Below are 23777 nucleotides of genomic sequence, written 5' to 3'. Positions count from 1 at the left end.
TTTACGTTACACAGAGTTTCAATATAACTTAATTAAACATGACTAAGCTTTCTTTTGCGGCACACAACAGCACATACGTTTCGTATAAAATTCGAAGACTTTTTAACAGCACACGCTCGCGATTATCGATTCAACGAAACGGAAACGTCGCAACATCCTAAAAGACAACAATTAAAAGTGACCAGTGTCCGGAAAAATTGATTCGGCGCAAAATATTATAGCGGAAAAACTTCAGAAAGGAGACTCTACGCGTAATGTGCGCGAGAACACGCACACATTCGCAATTTAGTTCCATCGCCAAATTCGATCACCATAATATTTTGAGATAAAAAAACGTTCTATTTTTGATATAATAAAATATAAAACGATTATATTTTATTATATAAAAATATAAAAATTTTTTAACTTCTGGACACCTTTTATACATGTATATGTATGTATACGTGTACGAAATATATCGAGCCCCCAGAATAAGCGCATTTTTTTTATCTCATCGCTTTGATTACATACGATTTATCGTTTCTTATAAACTCAATGTTAATAAATACTATTACAAATCAGTTAGTAAATATACATATACACGCGATTTGGCCGTATCGTATAATTACGTTGCGAAAAATTTTAATTCAGCACGATTAGAAATAGAAATTAGCAATATATATATATATATAAATATATACATATATATTTATATATATATATAGTTGGCAATGGCAGTAGTTGGAAGAATAGAGATACATTTTGTCGCGAAGACTTCTACCGACTATCTCTCTTACTTACTTTCTTTCTTTTTATCTTTCTTTCTCTCTCTTTTACTCTCTTTTATAAATGTTCACAATACTAATAGATCACGATAAAAGTTTGTCAAATTTTACGAGACATCGAGAAAACCTGTACAAGAAACGACTCGTCACACTCGCGATTCTCTTGGCCTCAACGGCCTCGTACACATTTAACGGATAAACGGATTCAAGTACTTGCTGGATACACGATAAGTCGGACATTTTAACATATATATTATATATATTAGATATATATAAATATATATCCGAGGTACACGACACTTAACATTCTTAGCAAAATAAAATAATAAAACAAAAAAGCGTATGACAGCAATTAAGAGGTTTTAAAGCGGCTCGAAGTTCTTGTCAACTTCTCGTTACGTCTTATTCGTTTCTTTTTCTTTTTTTGTTTCTTTTGTTTTTTTTTTTTTTTTTTTTACGAGTATATCTCATGTTAGAACCAAAGATACACATCTCGCATTACTCTGGAAATATGAGACTTTTACCGCTCGAAGAGATTATTATTCTTCTTTCGCAGTTGTGTATAAAATCAATTTGTGTTTAAACATCTCGTGTTTTTTTTTTCAACTTCCGCGTATCGGCTACATTTGTATGTGACGCGACTGTAATTTCTTCTGCGACTTTTTTTTCATCAATTACGTTGCGATTTTGTTTGCATTGTATTGTATATCCGAAGGTAAAATTTATACACATAGTCGTTGTTACGTGGTAAACACCTTGAGGACCGACCGATGCGCTTTGCTCGCAACTCGGCGTTGTTCCCTACAAATGTTTTTTATGACATACATTTTACCGGAACATAAATTCGTATCCCTGATCCGTAGTAAGCGTTGGGTTACACAAGAACACAGAAATTTATGTTTCCGGTCCTCAAGATGAGATCTCAGTTTTATCTAAATTTCGAAAGACTCGAATATCTGATGTTTGTGAGTACATATGATCATAGATTGATGCAATTTTTTCTTTTGTTTTTTAATGAAGCAGATATACATGTGTACGCGTATAAATTGCCGGATGAATTAAAAGTTCACAATTAACATATAATCAATTTTAACTTTTAAAGCCTTCTTTTTAGGCTTACCCACTTTTTTCTTCTTTAATCGCGTCGGAAATAGTGTAATCTATACGATGATCCCTGATTAGTAATCCTCATATAAAATGGAATACTTTTTTTCTGCGTCGAATTTTACATACTCTTTAAAATTTTAGATTTGTAAACTCGTGTATAGAGTGGATAAATCTTTGGTTGCCCAAAAACATCTATTAATATGTTGTCGATTACTTTCTAGTGTAGTCTACATTTCGGTAAGGCAGAAGCCGTTTTATATTAATACTTCTAAGATCCTGAAATCTTAAATAATTGTGGCTCTACGTTGGCCACCTTTAAAAACCACCATTTTTATTTTTATAACATGTGAGCTATATATAATATAATCACATTTATAGTTTTTATATATTTTTTGAAGTTATATATCAATTTTTTTCATTTTTAGCAAAAATTAACACACATTTTAACTCTCTCACATATATATATATATATTTCCGTAATTATATATATATATATATAATCAAAAATACAAACACAAATAATTTGCATTATCTTGTGGCTTGTATTTATTAATTTATCAAACAATTTAAGTTCTATATAGAGTTCTATATAGAGGTTATATAGATATAAAGATATTTTTCTAATTATATTTCTAATTAATTAAAATAAATACTTTATTTTGCGATAAGTTATAAATATATATATAATATATATATATATAAATCTTATAGAATACAAATTCTAAGTTATATATGTGTAAATATATTTGAGAGAGTTAAGATCCGTAAAATTTGTTTTCTTGTGCCAAATTCTTATATAGTTCACTATTATAATACTTATCTCTGATCAGTGCTTCTGGATGCACCTTTATATAGAACTTGCTGGAGCACGATACGAAGACCAGGAATGTGGAACTTCTTGTTTACTTATTTGGCTTTGAGAAAAAAAAACTAATCCGGCTTCGTCGGAAGTCTCAGACTGACACAATAGCGAACAATTCAATCATCGTCGATAGATGACAATAGCAAAAAATAACTTTCAGTCGTTTAAGGTAGAAATAGGCTATTTTGTTTTAAGGATACTATACATATATATATATATATATGCATACTCGGGAAGAACATCAATCCAGTATATGTGATAAAATTCGTTACTCGCTTAATCAGAGTCCTCTTCGATTGGTGGAGGTAACATAGAGAGATGCTGAGCGCTGAGCATCCCTTTGGAAAGCGCATATTCCGCCAGAGCACGATGGCAAAAGACATACTGGTCTGGCATTTGAATACTGTAGGCCCTCTGTGCTCTGATTTTCTCGACAGTTCCTCGTATATCCACGGTTCCGGTGTCCTCCAGCCGCGATATGCAAATATCCAACGTGCAAAATGTACCTGGAAACGCGCCAGTTCAACATATATTCGCGCATCTAAATTTTTACGCTTCGCGAAGATGCCACCGTCTCATTCACGGTCATGATCTAAATTGCAATCTGAATTACACGAAGTATGTATATATATTTACCTGTCCTTCCGATGCCAGCGCTGCAGTGTACAACTATAGGTGGTCCTCGAGGATGTCCGGCCCATGTGTCTCCTCTGCTAGTGAGCAATTTGCTCTGTTGTTGTCTTACTAAAGACAAGAACTGCAATAAAGCTTTGGCCGACTGAGGTACACCGTAATCTGGCCATGCTGTGTACAGCATATGGCAAACTTCCCTCGTCTCATCAGTCTGAAATAAAATAGAAAAACATGTAAACACACACATGTAAAAATACACAAAATATAATAACTGAGAGAAAATGTATTATCGTGCCGCTACATACCTTATTGTTTGTGAGAAGAAGCATAGATATTGTATAATCTGGATTTGTATCAACTTCAAGAGTGGTCACAGTAAAACCACCCGCTTGTACTTCATCGCCCGCTTCCGGACCCCAGTACTGTGCGCATTTCGTGCGTCCTCTTTCCACAACTCTGAAATAATCGTGTTATTAATAAAACGAATAACGAAACGCGCGAGAAGTGGTCAAATATATATATACGAATATGTGCGAACAAAAAATAATTTACCTCGTGGTCATGACAATGACCAACGTTTGTTGTTCCCAAATCATCCTCCAGAAATCACCGCAAGTCTTCGGAAGTGGACCCTGAGTGCTAATAAACGCATTCTTCTGCTTGTAACCGTCGACAAAGTTCGCATTTATGTAATCGGACGTTGGATCCCCGTCCACTTGTGAAAGGCAAACTCTACTATGGTCGTAACAAAGCACATCGGTGTAGCGATTTTTTGATTGATTTGCCCTTAACCTGAAATAAACGACATTTATTAATTAACTCGTAAATTTGTGTATCGCGTGAACGCGAAATAGCGCATCTACGTACTTGGCATTATTAAATGAACCATCTGGCGGTCTCTGTCTAATTTCCGCATATTCCGCTATGAGGCCGGCGCGTCCTCGCGAATGTATGTCCGATATAAACTGTTCCATGGTGACGGCTTGCAGCCCCGGATCACCGTGGAGACTATCGTCGTCGCTAAAACCGGAGCTAGCTGAGGACGGAGGCTGAACTGGAGACGGTGCCTCATCGGTTCCCATCCAGACATCACCGTTCGAGGAGGTGGTGATTTCGATGTCGCCAATGTTTGACACGCCATTTTTCACCTGTTTATTCTTATCAATTATAGGACTAGTTGAACTACTATGTGTCGTAGTCCCATTGGGATTTTGTTGATTTGTGTGATTTTTCCCTGAAGGCGAGACGGGCGTACTGACTCTTGGGGTGACCTGAAAAATAAATGACAATACGCATATATTACTTGTTGTCGCAGAATATTCATAGTCATTCATGAAGTTTTTTCATTATTCACAAAAGAAAATGAACACATGCGATGAATTTAACGACTTTAAGCGCTAACCTCGCACAGTTCACCCCCGCCTCGGTTGGTCATGGATTTAAGACAATGAAGTAGCCATGCTTCATGCTGTATCTCCAACGTGCCGCCTAAACGATGTGGCAATGATTCCCGCGGGATATGTAATGTCAGCTGAGGAATAGACACTGTGAACACTCTATCTCTCAGTTTTTCACGAACGAATAATCGAAGGATCTTGAACGGCGCTTTGAACCACAATGGTGCCGTCACTATCAGAACCTTTTTCAATTTTGCCGGATAGCCACCCTAAAACAAAAAATTAAAAATAATTTGTAAAATTAATTTTTTGTTACGTAATTTATACAAACTAAGAGTAAAACTATTTTTTTAATTATCTTATTAATATTATAAACAAGTTTTTAAATCTGTCACCGACTTGTTAAAAAAAAAAATGAAGAAATTACGCTTTGCGCAATGTTTTTCTATTTTGTATATTTTACTTAAACAAAAAAAAAAAAAGATTCTAATTTCATTTTCTCGATAACAAATGCAAATGTTGAAAGTAGTTGCATATGTATGTAAACCGCGATCTAACACAAGTTACTTTCTACGATAGTACGGATTGCGCTTGACCTTTCAAAGACATTGCATTAATAGAACAACCCGTACCTATATTATTAAACATTAGCGAATTCGTTGCCAACTGTACGTGCGGAAAGAAAAACATTTTGCGCGCGCGTAAAAAAAAAAAGAAAACGTTTTTCGTTACAAACTTAATTAAATTCTCGTCGAAGAGAGATTGGAGTACTCAACGGACTCTTATCCTCATCTTTCATCCGTCGTGATTTCTCGCTCGTTAATTAACGAAATTGCTGCCGATTAACGCGAGACGATGCGAGCATTAGGCGAACACGAGCGAAGCCCGCGTTTCGTATTTCCCAGTTATTTTGTAACGCGTATGAAATACGGGAAGCCGAGTAACTTAACCCCCGGGGTGCCCAGATCAGAGGACGGAAGTACCGTAACGCCAACGACGTCAGCAGCAGCAGCAGCAGCAGCAGCAGCACCACCACCACCACCACCGGTAGAGCAAATACGTAACAGCCGCTACGTATACAACAAACGTCATCAAGATGCGAACGCGTAACGGGGACGAGACACACTGGCGCGATTTTGTTCCGGGAAGAAATCTCAGAAAGTTCCGCAAGAGCGAGGCGCGTATAAATTTAGTATCGCGCGCGACGAGCGGCGCAAATATAACGTCTCGAATTAGCCAAGTCGAACGTTATATGTTCCGGCCGCCGCTCCGCTATCTCCCGTTTGTTACGTCGAATCGTGGAAAAATCGCGTCGCACAATCGCGCATTCGTCGGTCGGTCGATCGACCGGGACACGACTGACGAATCGAAATAATAAATTTACCGTCAACAGCCGTTGCTGCGGGACGCGGCAGAAATTGCAGGCGAAATCGCAGGCGTGCAGATAGGCATATCAATCGCGGTATTGCCTCGTCATCGAGAGTTGCGGCGCGGAGTTGTTGTAAATTCGTCAAGCTCTCCTCTCGCCGATTTCTCGACAGATCGGGACGATCAGAATCCAGGAATTCCTGTCGTGATACAGTCGAAATCACTGCCGGCACTCGGTCAGTTAATCGATAGTGCGAGATTAGTATAACACCGCCGGGGACGCAACACTTGACGAGAGAAGCGTCTAGGGAACTTCCTCTTTATATCGTGCCCGTCGGGGTGAAGAAGGTGACGTCGGCCGTGGAACGAACACCGTTCACGGAACCTCGCACGCGAACAAGGACGCGATCGAACGAACGGGGGAGGCGAGAGAATCGGGTCGTTCGTTTCACCGCGTCCGAATGTAACAAGGTACTGCAAGGGGGTCACGATGATTACTGACCGCCAGCGTCGCGACGTTATCCGGAGCGCGAAGGGGAGCGCATGCGCCGCGCCGCCACTCGCCCGACACGCGACCCCTTCTTTTTACCACCGACATCCCTTACGTGAATACCTTCTTTTTTTTTTTTTTTTTTCACTGCCGGCAACGGAGGTGCAGCAACCGTGTACGCGTGATGACGTATTGCCCGCCAGTGACTCTCATTCGCGGTATCCGGTCGCCAACCGGAGCGTCAAAGTCAAATCGTTGGAATTCTCGATTACTCGGTTGCGGCTGAACATCTCGAAGGAGAAATACATAGGCCACCCCAACAAATGTAATTGAATCGATTCTCTTATCGACGCTAATGCGGAAATATATTTCTGCAGATATATTCAGTTCTGCAAATTCGATTGACCCTTCAATTCGAGATAGCAGGAGAATCTATGTGTATTATTGTTAATTAAACGCGTTCAAAACATTTTGTTGTGATTCGGTGACGTCGTATTTTAAATGCACTTCCACGGGCGTGCTTTTGCGTATCGAAACAAAATTACGGATTTAAATGAGAATGGCAGAACGTAAGATAACAGCGTTACGCGAGTTATCAGTGGAAAAACTGCATACCGAGCCATCAAATTTGACCATTTATCATGCGCCCGACGGGAGATATGTGAAGCAATTTGCGCGTATCGCGATGTGCATGCAAATGTCACTGCGCACACCGAAACCTTTATAAGAGTGGTCGTCGTCGTCGTCGTCGTCGGACGAGCACCTTGGAAGTACGGTTCACCGCGCGATTAGAAACCCGATTAAGTTGCGCGGTGCGTGAAGGTCTTTCACACCTTTGCGCTCTCTTTCGATAATGAGCGCCGATAATATCACCTCGGGAAAAACCGATAATCGGCGACTCCCTCCTCGTGTTATTAACCACCGCCTCCTCAAGTTATTTAATGTTTTTCATTATTGCGTCAGTGATATCATGTACGTCATAAAGTCTGTGCATGCACTTTATGACGTTATATGAGGGAGAGGAAAGTTTCTTCTAGAAAACCTTTGAAAGTCACCCTGCACGCGACACGCCCCGTACGTTTGACGCGCTTCGTCGCTCAACTGCAAATCCACTTTTCGCGAAGCGAATGAACACACACACACACACACACACACTCCTCCTACACTTTGTTGCTATTTGAGCTAGCGCATCCTAAAAGCTGATTCAGATTTTTTGCGGTTTGTCAAGAAGTAAGAATCCCAAGAAACGAGACAATTAACGAAGCAATCAAGATCTTGCGTACATCTCTTAAAATATAGAATTTGTATAGAAAAAAATTTATAAAACAAAAATGAGAAATTTCTTGCAATTGGCCACAAAGAGCAATTGCTCAATCGTCGTCAGTCAAGTTATGAGAATCGCCGATTACGTAAAAGTCGTCGGAATAAAAAGTCGTGATCATACTCGAGCCATGGACGGTAAAAAGTGACGCACGTGAAGGGGCCGGTGAGAATCAGAATACATCGTATATGACACCATTTTTTACATAAGTGGGGCTGACCGCATCAAAAGCATTAACGCACAGAGACTATTTCGACCGACCGGCGATGACTAATTGGGTTAACTTCAGCGACGGTAATAACTGTAATGCCGCTCCGCCGGACGAAATTGCACACAACGTGAATGTTAATCGGGCCACGCATTTAGACGTCGCTGAAGGCACTTTCGTGCTCACGTAATTCGCATAATTATTTCGCTTTTGTCGAGAGAAATTTTTCATGAGTGCAGAAAGAAAACAAAAACGTACATACATATATATATATATCATTCTATTCGTTACACGCTGCAATAAAAACACAAATGTACACCGCCGTATGTAACCACGTTTTGCAAATGTGTAATTGAAAAAAATACGTACGAGACAATTTCTAACATTTTTCTAGATATTTCTACAAGTATCATATATTTATTTTCCACATTTGTGTAGTCTTTGAAGAACAACTTTCTTTCGTGCATCGGACGACATTTATAGATGACAGAGCACCTCTGTCACGTTGACGGCGATAGAGAAATGAGATCGTACATCACTACATATACATAATGGATATTCGCCGCAAGAGACTCGCTCTCCTCTCACTCTCGACCACGATCTTTTCTCGCTTTCTAACCCCGCTTGGCAGCGGTGCTCCGCTTCGCACGGACGAGCGCTTAAATCACGTCGCATCGTAGAAATATTACGCATATTTCGAGAGAAAACTACGTGCAAATCGATGTGTAATGCGCAGAGAAAATATCGATGATATTGTCATTTTTACATTTCCGACCCGATGAAGTGTCTGACGTGTCTAACGAGCAAAAAGAATTGAAAAAGGAAAGAAAAAAAGACATGATTCTGCGTTCAACACGTTCTCGTGCGGGCAAGTTCGCAACAGGATGTCGAGAAATTCTTTAATGTATATTATATTTTCGCGGGAATAAACGGAAATAGACTTCGCGCTTCTTGATTATTTAGGTAAGTCACGCGTAGTTGATGCTCGTACATTCTTGGGGTACATGAATTTCTACTCGCGCTTTTGAGATTTCTCAACTTCTTTTCTGAGATTTCCTAATAACTTATCTTATCTCGCACATACATTCATCCTGCGTTTCAGATAATCATCTGACTTGACACATTACTGATGTTTGTTTCTTTTTTTTTTTTTTTTTTAAAGAAAATACAACCGTTAACTTACCTTTAAGAGTGTCAGAATTTTCTGAGACAGGTCATAGTCGAAATTCTGATACTTGCTGTCGGACATGTCATAAATAAAAACTAGACCGTGCTTCTGCGTTTCCGCGCTTTCCAGAGCGGCATCTAGCTGGTACACGACACCCTGAAAAAACAACGTTACACAGCTTGTTTTACTATGTTAATATGTAAATCTTTTTCAACTTGCATATTTTTCTGAAGAGAAAACGAGAAATATTCGTGAAACACGTACAAGAAAATTGTATATTTTATGAAAAATTTGTAGATTTTTTCCGTGAGATTTTCTTACCTGTAGAGTTGTTTGATGCGTGGTGTTTTGTGGAAGATGTAAATGCGCTGTAAAAATAGCTATCGCTGCACCTGTTGCATCTCTCGATGGCTGAAATAAAGTTGTGCATTACATTAATTGATACGTCCTCTTTTGAACCGCCGCCGCCGCGCAGCGGTATCTTATCTAAGACAATTGAGCGTGCGTGTGTAATTAGTCTCTTTTAACTTACCAGGACAGTAAATTTTCCTGTGCGTAGTTCACTGAGTAAGGGTTCCTGAGTAGGATGCAAAACTGCTAGTCCCTCTCTTCTTCTGGTGGCTTCGTGCTGCTCGTACAGAGCTAAAGCTCGTTGAACCTCAAACTTTCGCGCCGCTAAAAATTTCACCGCCGTGCTCCACGATACTGGCCCGGCTCGTCTGCCGGCTCTGCACTTGTTCACAGCTTCTATAAACTCCTTCGTAGCCTAGAAAATATCAATCACGCATGTATCGAACGTTATTAAATCCGTTTTATTATAAACAACATATACGTGTTTTATTAACATATTTTCTCGATTAAATTTTCACACAAATGAAAAAAAAAACATATTTAAATGTTATTAAAATACTTCTTCAGCGTTTCAAGAAAAAAAGCATTCTCTTTTTTCCTATCGCTATTCATATCGCGGCCGCAAAAGGAGAGACCAAGTATATTCTGCGAATAAAGTTACCGACTTCGCGTTACTGAAATCACTTATTGGGCAACAAAATTCCAGTCATAATCGCTCGGCATCTTGCACAGATATAGTTGCACAACGGCTAACCTTGAAAATGGCGCTTTGCGCTAGTGGCGTGCGAGCAGGAAACGGTGAATTACAATCTTTATCAGCGCGACCCGATCGATGCGAACGCAACATGTGCATATCTCGATTGTTCGTCGGGTCATCAGTTCGTCACACGTAACCCCGTTGCGTTAGAGAAAAAGAGAAAGAGAAGATGCGGGAAAGAAATAGAAAAAGAAAAAGAATTGCATTTTGTGAAAGAAGATATAAATTTCAATCGACTTCCAATTTCGACGATGCAAGCATTTCGGAAACAATATCCGCGTCTATTCACGACGACGGAAACGCGACGACCGCCCGCGACGGTCTATTTTTCCGTTTTATCAGCAGCAACGCGGAAATCGAACTCGCAATTGAAAATTACACAGCGCTTTTATTTCCGGCAATCGAAGTTCCCGGAATTCTCTCGTGCGCGCACACACACACACACACACACACACGCTCGTATACGTATCGAGCGAAGAAAGTATATCGAAATTATATCGAGCTGCGTTCTCGAGACGATAGAAAAAATGAGACGGAGAAATGACATCGTACAGTAGTTGCCGATATCGTCGGCCGTGCATAATGGCCGCGATATCATTTTTACACTATTAAAACGTGCAATGACCGTGGCAACGACGGTGCCGTGTATTCGTGTGCGTACACACGCGCCGGCTATATTGCCGATACAACTTCCGGTGTCCGGCTACCTCCCCACCGGCCATTTCCGCTGTATAGCAGCCGGCGGGGACCGGCACGGTAAGTGGTATAGGTCGACGTGTGTGTGCGTGTGTGTTGTGTGTGTGTGTGCGCGTCGAGAGAGAGAACCGAGGAATTTAATACCACAAACTCTCTTGATATACATTTCTCTGCAGAGCTGTTTTTAATGCGCGAATCGCTCGCGCATTTTCATCGCGCTGCACAAACGACGAACGAACGCGACGCGAACAAAACGGTATATTTGTTTCACCGCGATATTATTTCCTTTCCGCTACGCGCCATCGGACGAATTTACCGGTTCGGTGAGATTGAATTCAAGTGAGGCCAAACGCACGAGTATAAATTTATTAAACATTCTATCGTAATAATAATAATAATAAAATTAAACAAATTGTTACAGACTGTGATAAACAAAATGCAATGAGTGATGATGTTGCAGTGTGTAATAATTTATTAATATTATAATGTGTGTGAATGTTATACAATTATTGATGACGACAAGAAAAAATTTATAGAAATATACCGACTTCCTTTCCGGAAATTTTTTGCATGAATGTCTGTCCTTTAAGATATTACGCGAGAATTACAACACATTAAACCACGGTCAAGTGGTCAAGTTTCTCAGATGAATGACTGCGTCGACACGCAGAAAGGGTCAAGGGGTCGTTTTAGCGCGGTGTTAATTAATCAAAGCCGTGTAATCGATCCTTAACGAGAAAATAGAGGAGACCGTTTTTATTAAAACGCGATTAATGTTATTTATCTACCCGTCGTGTAACGAGGGCTCGTTTGCTAAAAATATATAGCAACTCTCCGCCGCCAGACGGAAATTTAACACCGCAAATCGATATGCTGGAAATTCTCCTCGTTACTACGGGAGGAAGCTTCTCTCTCGGCGGCGTAGCTTTTTTTAAAAACGAGTTCGCTTGTAACCGAGAGAATTCGTTAAGCGAATTGAAAATTATTCGCGTATTGACGCCGCCGTCGGCATTAAACAGTTTTAAACACCGCGTGTGCGTTCTCGGATACATCATTTTGAACTTCTTGAAATTCTAAATAAATTGAATCGATTACACACTTTGTAATTCTAAGATGTCGCGAAGTTTCCGTCAACTTATTCGCGAAAGAAATTAGAAGAAGAAAAACCTTATCGAGCGCGCGCGATTAGAAGCGTTCGTTATCGCGTTCGTTTCGACCGCGAATCTTTCGCGTGGCATTCCGAACGACTCGCCGGGTATTAAAGATCGGTGTTGAATTTTTAAGCGGCGGAAGCGCACACAGGAATAGCACGCGCATATCGGCGTCACCGCGCGCTATCGACTCGGGCCGCGCCGCCGTCGTTCGATAGCCGGTTTAAAATAGTCAAAATTTCCCAATCAAAACGCGTGGGTGGTAACCGAAAGGACCGGAAACAAGGCTCGTTTATTGACATCGCGCCTCGTTAAAAAACCGTTCGTGTTTCCGGCGGAGAAACCGGAGAGAGATCGCACCGGCGATCGGTTCGTCGAGCGCTTAAGCCCGCGCGATTTTGTTGATCTCTCGATCGTGTCATCGAATCTCCCTCGATACGCGCGTATATACCAAATTGCGACATTAAAAAACGTTTCGGAAAGAGATGACGATTTCCGTGGCGTGTTCGCGATCGCTATCGCGCTCTCGGAGAGAAAGAGAGAACGCGAGATGATAATACGCGCGAGAGAGAACCTGACGCGCGAATAAATGTTTACATTTTTGCGAGCGCGCAAAAGTAAGTTACGCTCGCAATGCCGCCGAATTCGATTGCGATAATTTTTGCGCGAGAGCGACAGATAAGCGCCGATCGCGACCGATAAGAAAATTTTGTTCGATTATTCGGTGCTTACAACAGGTAGCGGAAGTGTTTGCGCGCATCGCGCATTTCGCACCGCGCGTCGTTTCCCCCATTGTAGCGATTAAAAACATGAAAGAGATATCGCGTTCTCCGCGGAGGCCCACTCGCGGGGGGAAGTCGCGGAAAATCTTAGCGCGCGCGCGGGCCCTCTCCGCGGGGCCCTTCCTCCCCCGCCCGCGAAAAGGTTTCCTCTATTCCGAGTCGCGAGATTGGGACGCGCACAGATCTCTACTCACTTGTTCTTGCTCGACGGTTAATGTGGCTGCCATTTTGGCTCAACACACTGACATGCCCGAGTTGTGTAGCACAGAAGCAAGCGCAGCGCGGTCGTGTTGCTTGTTATTTCCAGTCCCGGCGCCGCGTACGTCTATCCACGGGTGCGAACATCGCTCGTCAATTCGAGCCGTCGCCCGGCGCGTATCTCTTCCTCTCCCGACTATAACCCCCTCGAGACGTAGCACTTGGATCCTCAGAGGACACTACTACCACCCGCGGTGGTGACGACGAGCGGTAGCGACAAACAATAAATCATCCCGGCGCGCGCCCATTGTCCCGTACCGCAGCCACTCAGACGCGATTGTGACACACGCTTCGCCTCGGCCCCGATCCTCTTCCCTTCGACGCACGCGCCGCCATCTTGAAATCTGCGCGCGCGCGCGCGCGCACACGGGAATCGGCGCACGCGTGTTTCACCGCGCCGCGTTATATCTCTCGCGCGCGGTTGTTTAAGCGACACAAATTGTATATATGTATACACAAATCTTTATTTAATAAATAAGAACATGCGGTGTTTTTAAATCACGTCTGTGATATGATTTAGCGCGAGCGTGTAATGACGCTAATATCTTCATTCGCGACAACACCGACGCTTCGAATGCAAGTTTTTATCGGATGTAGGTATATATACATACATACTTGAGTATACTCAATTAAATGTTTTTGTTTTACATACGTACTTGAGTGTACTCAATTAAAATGTTTTTCTCGTTGCTAAACACACGTGTTGATTTATCGGACGTGTGTGTGCGAGAACACGACTTTTTTACGTTTTTTCCAATAATCAGTACACAAAGAAATATTGATTGACAGATGGGAGAAACGATTCGATGTGTAATCAAGTGTTTTTGCTGGCATATTTCTCTTAATTAAGATCCAATCCTCACTTATTCCGTGTTTTTCCCGACAGATTCCCGCTCGATGTAAATATTTTATTACGCCGCGAATCAGGAAATAAATGTCAAATGAATTTTTGCAAATTAACAAAAAAACTGAGCTCGTGTCTCTATAAATCTAGGTAATTCTGTTTTTTTTTCTTTTTTTAAATTACGTCGCTGACGGATGTCTCAAGGATTGGGAGGCCGCGTTGATTAAATTAAAAACACCGACGTGTTTTTTGTAATATAAACATTTTTCTTATTCAAACGTATGTTCTTACATTTACACAGTACAAAAAATTATACTCAGACCTGCCGGCCCGCGGTTCATAACTGCTATGACTGGGGGCGGCCGGTGGTTGTAGGAGCGGGGCATAGGAGGGTTGTAGGTAGCGCGGGACTTTTTTTTTTTTTTTTTTTTTTTAGGGATGGGATAATATATCTCGTGTTGGATTTTTCGAAGATCTGTACATAGTTTTTATACCATCCATTCCACTCCGCCCCCAATACACGGCCCTTGGTTCTCTCTCGTTCTGTTCACATTTTCACCGGTTTTTCACCAATCACGCACGCAACACGCAACACACTCTTTTTCTCCTCTCATTCTCTCCACTCACGCACACACACACACACTCTCTCTTTCTCGCTCACTAAAGCATGTTTAAATCCTCCTTCGATCTCTTCTGTATTTTTTTTTGTTTTTAATGATTTACACTCGCACGCTCGTGCTCGTACTCTTCTCGGCATATTTAGCAACATTTAAATATCGTATTTTTTTTTCGTAATAATTCCGTATAATTATATATATAATGATAATGTAATAATTATAATAATGGCATAATAAACTGTCTACCTATGCGTGTAAGGTGTAGGTTTTTCTTCTCGTGTCTCGTTAAAGGTCGTGTGTACTCTCTTCCTTAGTGTTACAAGTCCTAGACTTCTCTTTCGCCTTCTCTCTCGTATTTATATGTAATTTTTTTTTTTTTTTTTTGTATACATATATACGGATGTATATAAATGTATGTATATATATACATATACACGTAGCAAGAGAACAAACAATAGCGTCTTGTCTGCAGCAATAATACACAGAAATACGTCTTTTCTATAGAACTTTATACACCGCCGCGTTGTGGAGTTAGTACTTTTGTTATTGTTGGTTTGTGTTTTTTTTTTTTTTTTATAGCTTACACAATTCCCATATATATATATTTATATATATATATAATCATTACTTATATCAACACTAAGATATTTAAAAATTTACTCGTTAAATATTTAATCAAGTCGTTGTATGCTAGACGAATGTTGAGATCAAAGAAATTGCGGATTCCAGGATGCCAGTGATTTTTTTTGTTTTTTTTTTTTATTCTTTTCCGTGTTCAATCCATTTTTTTTTTTTTTTTAATTTACTTTTACTTCATCTTGTGTCATTTATATCAGCCGTAAATAGACGACCACATTGATCGGCGCGAGAATGGCGCATACCGACGCCTATATTCGATCCGAGACCTGCTGTCGTCAGCTGTCGCGCTTATAAATACTTGAACGCAAAAATACCGAGAGAAAACTTTATTTCATCCTATTCTCTTTCACTTACGCATGTTAAACAAAAATAGCAAAAAAAAAAAAAAAATAGCAAAAATAAAACTGGAAGCAACAGCAGATTTCGAATCATCAATGACGATGCAAAAGACGGGGAAGAAACCCTTCTCTCGTCGTTTGCACAAATCATCACGAAATGATAGGAACACTCGGCCTGTCATCTCTCTCTGCGCATTCTGCGCGATTAAAATTTTTTTTTTCTCCTTTTTGTTTTTGTTCTACCTACGCGTAAACGACGCACACAACCCCGCGCGCACACTTAAATGTCACGTCATTACTTCAACATTGGCACTTCGAAAGTCGTTATTTTTGTTATCTTGTTTCTCTTAAGCGTCACCACAAACAATTTTTATTTACCAGTTAGCATCTCGTTACATTAATACAATTATCGTTACATTAACGCTGTCTTTTTTTGTTTTCAGTTTTTCATCAATCAGACACAGATGGCTTCTGTAATAATGTGCTTTGACAAAAATAACATTTATTTTCTTAGTATCCCTATTTGTTACACGCAGGGTAGTAGTCACTGGGTTACGACAGCAATGAAACACACGTTTATAATTCGACGGTCTATTTCCATCATATCCGCCATATTGTATTTCGGAAAGTTAATATCGAAGAAGTTATTTTTTTCTTTTTTGGTTCTGATGAGCCTTATTTATAATCGAAGTGACATACAAAACTTGTAGCACCCCTGCCGCTCATAATAACCGATACATAAGTCGCCGTGCAGAATAATACGTCTTCGCAACGAATGTCGCTTCGCGAACGATACAAATGGCCTATTTAAGGTGCGAGAAAGATTTGTCGTTTTTTTTTATTTTTTTATTTTTTATTTTTATTTTTTCATTGTCGTCGAACCGATTAGGCAGTGTTTCATATTTCTTACAGTCTGTCGCATGGAACATAATAAGAAAACCTAAACGCGAATACGTATCGGCTATCTCTGGCCGGGGCTTTGACGAAATACCGAAAGCACCAGATCACCAGAGCACACGAATAAATGAATTCACATTTACCGCTGGATCAGCTAGAATAATTTGGTTATCAACATCTAATTGCACAAAGGTATGTTCTAGACAACTTGTTTTTCTTTCTCTTTCTCTCTCTCTCTCTCTCGTTCTCTCTCTCCCTTTCTCTCTTTCTCTCTCTCATTCTCCTTTCGATAGTTGCTAGCAAAAATTCATTACACAATATCTCAATTATCTACATTTATATAATATAGACAGTGTGTGTATTGGATACAGGCACAATATAATTAATTACAAATAATGTATACAATCCAAAGTCCTTCTGTTATCACAATATTAATGGACGCGGCGTTTTTCTTTTTTCTTTTCTTCTACCTAAGCGCGACCCAACCCACAATTGTTTTCTTCGTAGTTCAATCGTAGTAGAGCTCGTCGGACTTCATGTCCACGGGTGCCTATCTCGGAGATGAAATGCGGGAGAGCAAAAAAGATATTGTGCATATAGGAGAAATCGGATGAAACAATGAGTAAAACTAATGGTTTATTGGCTCAGCCAATGTATCGTGAATTAAATCTTTCGATTAGTCGTCAATATCACAACATATTTCCGCACCTCCCGCGACTACCTTTTCGCGGCCGAGGGGCGATTCTCTGCAAATCCTCCAAGTCTCGTCGGCTGAAGGGAGCACCGGCAACGGTTTTATTCTTCTTGTCCTTCGACGAGACGAATTGATCCCAATCACGGGATGGACTCGAAAGTGTTCATCTTCATCTTGCGACTTTAGGGCTACGTCTCTTCCTTCACCTTCGTCTCGTTGTTTGCCTTGGCGAGTTTGGCGAGAGTCTCCTCCTTGACATTGGCTAGAACGGTCAGAGAGTCCTTCACGGCGTGGTAAATGATATTCTTGATCTGGAGCTTGTCTTCGTGATTGGTGTGCGTGTCGGAAAGCGCACGGAATTCTTGCGTCAGATGGAAACAATGCGAAACGTTTTCCGGCGATACAAAGTCCTCGGCTACTTTTATGCAATTGTGAAGATTACGAACTTGATGCGGCGCACCAGCTGGCACAAATACTGCGTCGCCTAAACACTGGACGATGGCATATCTGCAATAAAATATTGAACAACATATGTTACAATATTAAAAACAATTAAATTGTTAAAAGTACAAATAAATCCAAATAAAGATTTCGCGTTTCAATTTTAATTATTTGACATAAAGATCATATACGTGAAAGAGGATACACTTACCCTTCGACACCGTATTCTCGATACAATCGCTCCCGTAATGGTCCATCAAGATAACAACTTTGATCGTGTATGGGATCGTGATGTGGCTCCAAGCGAGCTCCGCGTTCTAAGGCAACAGCATTCAGAAGGTCTCGGATTTTGTCTGCGTCGCGCGCCGCATAAATGTGCCACAAAGCACCAGGCGCCTCGCCGCGATCGCGAACACGTCGACGCGTCAGAATATCACAGCCTGCTTCGTCTATCGCTCTTAACGCTTCTGCAACAACGAGAAACATTTCAATGAAATCAATTATAAAAAACGTTATCATCTCATCAAAAAAAAAAAAAAGCGTACTGTATAAACTGATGTGAAACTCGATTAATTAGTCACGTAATTAAACTTGCAGATGTAAATACGTACCTTTAATGTGCTCGTCACTGTCGGCGTCCTTTGGAATTCCCACATATACCATAACATTCACGGCGTCAGAAATATCAAGATGTAGATTAGTTGTGCCTTTGTTGGAATGAAGAGCGGAACCGTAAGCGTTATACATCTTTGGACCCAGATCCGGCCTCACGAAACAATTGGGCAGACGACTCGCGAGATTCAATCTGCCGTTTCTGTGTGTGTATTCTGATAATGGAAGAACCTTCATCAGATCCGTGAATCTCGACGGCAGCAGTTCGGCAAAGTCCTCGCCCGGTGGCCAGTCCTTGAGTTTCAGCAGCATTGGATTCCCACGCTCATCTTTGAGACGTTTCGAAAAGTTCTCGAATCCCTCCCAGAATTTGCGCATCGGCTGATTCGGTACCAGATTTCCGGTCATGCAGTTGATAAGATCGTTTTTCTCATCGCCAAAATCGCGTGCAAATGAATCCGGGTGCCAGAGATTCACATCCAACGCTTTGGCGACGTCCGACACGATTACCGGCTGTCCTCGTTTCCACTGATCCTGGAATATTCGATAGTTATTCGGATTGTTGGGATCGTTCAATTTCAACAGCTTGCCGTCGCACAACCACGAGTGCGGCACATCTGGGTAGAGACTCTTGCTCTCGGTCAAGGTCATGATTCTGATTGGTAATGGCTCTCGGCCCGGCTGCGTCCATTTATAACGTCGTACAAAATGCTTCAATTCCCGAGGCTTTTCATCATCCAAACCGCTGTCCTTTTCTTTCTTCACGCGATGCTCGATTACGCTGGATATCACCTCGTCGAGCGTATCCATCTTCGACTTCTTGCCGGATTTGGCGACGTTGTTCTGCACAGCGTTATTGCTAGCGCCAGTAGTATTCGCGTTACCGCCCGTATTATTCGTGGGCGAATTAGATCTGGAACCGCCGCTACCATTCGCCTTGTTCGATTTAGTGAGCAACTCTCGCAACGTCGAGTAGTTACCCTCGCGATCCTCGTCAGAATCCGAATCCGAGCCGCTATCGTTCTTGTCCTGATTTTGCAACGCCACGTCTGCCAGCCAATTTAACGGCGAGTTTTTGTCCTCTCCGTTGGTCTTGCTCTCCGACGCGCCATTGGACTCATTTATCTTTTTCTCCTCTTTCAGTTCTTGCTTTATATTTCCATTGAGAACGGGGACCGAATCACCTTTGATTAAATTTCGTAGAATTTCGTTGCACGACATTCGAGTTACAAGAGAGCAAGCGCAGTGCTGCGGAATTCCCCATTCTGCGCGACACTCGTGCAGACGCTGGCCCAGACGCAAGAGACTATCACCGGCGATGATTTGCGTGAGCATCAATCGCTCTGGTTCGTGCGCTTGTTTATTCGTGCAAAGAAGCCACGAGAAGTCGTCCCGATCCTTGCCACTCTCACCCCAGATTTTGATCGTGCCATTTTTGCGTCCCTGTGTAAATGTTTAATTTTTGATTTCGTGAATATACGCTTCCTTGTCTTTTAGATTTAAAAAAAACATACATTTCTTTGTATTAACGTCAGTGTTAAAAAGCTCGTAAAAATATTTCATCACAAAATATATGGTCAAATTGTTTTTTCATCATTTTAATAAAAGAATATTTAGCGTTTTATTTAAAAAAAAAAAATTCAGTGCGACATCTCACCTTGTAACAATCGATGCACACGACGAATCCGCACTTGGCGCAAGCCCAATGATAATTGAACAAGGTGGTCTCGCATACGTCGCACATCTCACGAACACCCTGGATCACTCGTTTCCACGCTACCGTTCCGTCTACAATTCCCGAACTCGCTGTCAAAAGGTAACCATAATCGATGCGCAAAGCGTTAAAAACATGCGAACAAAATAAATTATGCAAGCAACCATGCAGCTTATTTAATTGTGTGTGTTATAAACGTAAATCACACTGGAATATATTTGGAACGAAGTGAAATAGATCATATGTGTAACCATATATTTCTTTTGTTACGTATATATGTATAACATGTATATAAAATCGTAATTAATTTCGAAAAATATGAATGTTAAAAAATCACATGTAAATTGACTAACTATTAACAATGAAAGGATCTTAAATAGAGCACATGCAATTATTTATGTATATGTGCATGTTGTTGATTTATTTACATTGATGATATTTGCATTAATTAGTATGAAAAAGATGAAATTTCAATGTCTGCCAATATATGCTGTGGCAAAATGTGTTTTATATAACCTAAAAAAAAAAAAAACAAAAAAACAAAAAAAAAACAAAATGTTTACCTTCAGCCATATGTTCTTGAAGAGCATCCTTTTCTTGATGTAAAAGATCGCAGAATTGATCGCCAACTTGCTGTAGCAGACGATGAGCCATTTCCAAGTCTAGATCTTCTCGGTCTTCACTTTTGTCCGATTTATCGTCTGTTTCCGTGTCTTGATTACTTTTCCCTGGCAACCATAATCGAAGATCTTCCTGTAACATTGTGTAATTGTTGCGTAAGAGGATTACAATTTTTTTTTTTTTAATATTACAAAGTTGTTTTGATCATCTCTTGCGAGAATAATTTACCTCGGACGCATCCTTGTGCGGGTCACTGAATCCTGCTATGGCCAATTGTCCGTTTTTGGTGTAGCGCAATCTGCGAAACGCGTAAAATCTGCAGAAGATGTTTTGGGAAAGACTCTTGGAGCGTTGGTGCGGCATCCATCGACATTCACGACACTTGGCCAGCCTCGATGCTACCTCGAAACAGGCGCCGTCTTGCAAAAAACTCTCGCCGGTTTTTTTCAATTGCGACACTGGTGGTTTGCGAAAGGGACGTTCGCCACTGCCGCCCGGGCCATTGTTACCTCCGTTCGAGCTGTCGTCTCTGCGTTCCTTTTTTTGACGAGGTTGTTGATCATCACCTCCTACATCATTACTCTTCGTAGTCTTTGGTCTCCTACCACGTTTCCTAGGTTCCTTGTTACTTCCTGTACAACATTGTTATATCTCGCTTCATCAAAAAAGTTTAAGCTGTTGCTACGATTTTTACGTGATTAGTGCAAGTCAGTGTTAAAAAGCTCGTAATACTATATCACGTTGTCAATTAATTTTATAAGTTATCATCATATCTACATGATAGTAAATATACTATATGTGTACATTAGCGTAATGATATATTTAAGGAACAGGGTAAGTGCGTGAGAGATCGAATTATTGGCTGCACTTCAACGGACTAAACAACTGAGACATCACTTTCTGCTTGTTGTCTGTGATTCGCCTATTCTTCTAAATCTGTTACAGATGTAAAAGTACATGCCAGTCACAGACAGTAACTGCAAAACAATGTATCAACTGTTGAATCCACTGAACGCAGCCATTGACTCAAATCAAGTGATGAACTCGAAAACAAAACATATAAGATCTTTCCAAGAGCTTCACAAATTTTCATTTATCTCTTAAGTAAAAGTACAAGTGTTCTACGACATTTAAATATACGCGATCTGTTTGCCATTCTTAAATTCTCGAGTTCTCGTACAAGCTCTAGAAAAGGAATAATCGTACGATCATGGAACACGGACCACTTACCCTGCAAGTGAATAGTTAGTTCACCTGACGGGAAGTCCATTTACAAGAAGCTAACTAACCGTTTCCCGACGAATTGTTGGAATTAGCCGTAGTGTGTCGAACCCTGGACGTTGGTTGAATGGAGCTCAACTGTTCGCTGGTGTCACTCGCAGAGCCTGCCTCGCTCTCATTGCTGGACTCGCTGCCTGGACCAGCTCTGCTACCCTGCTTGTCTTCTTTTCGCCTCCGCTGATCTTCGGCGGCTGTTTGTTGCCTCCGTGGGGCTCCCTTCTTTCGTTTTACCTACCACAGGGTACAGATTATTAAGTAGTCAGGAAGTTCATGCTCTTGCCGCATCTACTAGCCGAAGCTACTAATCGGCTATACTACTGCTCCCAGCGCTACTATCCGCTATATAAATCTAAAAAATATCTATACTTAAACAATCTACTTAACTCTCTAAGCAGTTAAAAATTACATAGTGCTATTGTAAATAAAAATAAAGCATCACAATGTATTTTAGATTTTGTCACGCATTTGTACACACATTTTATCATATCTACCAGAGAGAAGCCTGAGAGCGGCCATGCCATTGTAGTTTCTTACAACGGTTTCAGCCGCTGGGGTTTTAGCCGTATTTCCACAAAAGTGGAACTCAAAGGCCGTTCTACATTAAACGCAAGTATCAGATCTCGTGGAATTGACCAATTGCAGAGTCAAATCAGCCAATCGACCAACGTGATTGATCAGTTCCACGAGACCTGCGACTTGAGTTTCATAGAGAACAGCCTTTGAGTTTCACTTTTGTGGAAATACGGCTAAAACTAACGGTTGAAACCGTCGTAAGAAACTACAATGGCATGGCCGCTCTCAAGGCTTCTCTCTGTATCTACAAAGAGAAAGACTACTGCTATTTACTTAGAAATTATAAAATTCTTTTTTTTTTAACGCTTTTACTTCAAAAAACATTTATAAAATCTTATTTTATAAAATCAAATTTAAAATATTAACTCTGGAATGCTCACACACTGGGGTGTTTTCTCGCAACTTCACATTTACTTTTTTGGCTTGTACAACAATGCAACAGGTGATGTTTTATATCATGCAACTCCGAGAACTGTGTTTAAGTCAAAGCAGAATTAGACAATTACGTTTTTTACGATAAAGATTTCAAAAGATCTTATTCAATTTTTTTTTTTTTTTTTAATCCTCAACGTACTCTTTTCGATACTCTTAAAAGAATCGTATGTATAAAATATCTAATGCAACATTCATGTGTGCATAAATTATTCGCACGTATAATTTAGTCAAATTTTGATTATTCATTATTCCAGCACTGTAATTTCAAACGCATGCAAACGATGTAAGTCAATTGAGCTGGAAAATCGAGACTACTGTGCGAAAGTTTTCGATCCACGCCACACGAAATAGAGGTTAAGTCGCGCACGCGACAACGCGATTGACGAAATTTCGTAAGAAATCAAAGATATTTACCCCTTTGCAGTGTTCGTCCATTGTGAGACTCATTGTTGAAAAGTGAAACTCGACTTTATTCAAACGAATCTTGCGTGAGAACGAATAAATCGACCACTAGTACTGGATACGTGACAAACGCGCCCGTACAATGTCCGTTAGCTTGTGATTCATACATGCATCACGTAGAAAATGGCGCATTCCTGCGCAGTATTTGAACTTGACCACTGCGCAACATGCGTTTAGATTACGTTTGAAAAATCTAACCGGAAAACCAACCGCAGCAACGTTTCAACCGTAATATTTGAAAGTACGCATATTTTATACGCACATTTATATAATCAGTTTGAAAAAAACGTCGTAAT

The 23777-nt window shown here is 40.7% G+C and overlaps 2 protein-coding genes across 4 annotated transcripts in view; both read right to left on the bottom strand.

Annotated features, from left to right (window-relative positions):
- Positions 1-2604: 2604 nt before the first annotated feature.
- On the bottom strand, positions 2605-13635 carry LOC109853720 (tyrosine-protein phosphatase non-receptor type 9). Its single transcript, XM_020426086.1, has 10 exons — positions 13250-13635; positions 9851-10084; positions 9640-9729; positions 9334-9474; positions 4769-5032; positions 4234-4637; positions 3919-4158; positions 3672-3822; positions 3370-3577; positions 2605-3239 (listed from the first exon to the last, which is right to left on the bottom strand). The coding sequence occupies exons 1-10, from the start codon at positions 13280-13282 to the stop codon at positions 3010-3012; spliced, it is 1995 nt and encodes a 664-aa protein (XP_020281675.1). The 5' UTR covers positions 13283-13635; the 3' UTR covers positions 2605-3009.
- A 1220-nt stretch (positions 13636-14855) lies between these two features.
- LOC109853673 (lysine-specific demethylase 3A-like) overlaps positions 14856-23777 on the bottom strand; it is a 109910-nt gene continuing 100988 nt past the window's right edge. For all 3 annotated transcript variants that reach the window (XM_020426004.1, XM_020426005.1, XM_020426006.1), the window contains exons 5-11: positions 22020-22242; positions 20959-21362; positions 20673-20862; positions 20053-20201; positions 18395-19838; positions 17995-18250; positions 14856-17849 (exon numbers count right to left, since the gene is read on the bottom strand). In XM_020426004.1, coding sequence (XP_020281593.1) covers positions 17531-17849; positions 17995-18250; positions 18395-19838; positions 20053-20201; positions 20673-20862; positions 20959-21362; positions 22020-22242 — 2985 coding nt within the window. In that variant the 3' untranslated portion in view covers positions 14856-17530. The remainder of the gene's footprint in view (positions 17850-17994; positions 18251-18394; positions 19839-20052; positions 20202-20672; positions 20863-20958; positions 21363-22019; positions 22243-23777) is intronic.

The sequence above is a fragment of the Pseudomyrmex gracilis genome, unplaced genomic scaffold (assembly GCF_002006095.1).
Source record: "Pseudomyrmex gracilis isolate BER0280 unplaced genomic scaffold, ASM200609v1 scaffold_53, whole genome shotgun sequence".
NCBI lineage: Eukaryota > Metazoa > Arthropoda > Insecta > Hymenoptera > Formicidae > Pseudomyrmex > Pseudomyrmex gracilis.
This window is presented reverse-complemented; position numbering and strand designations above follow the sequence as displayed.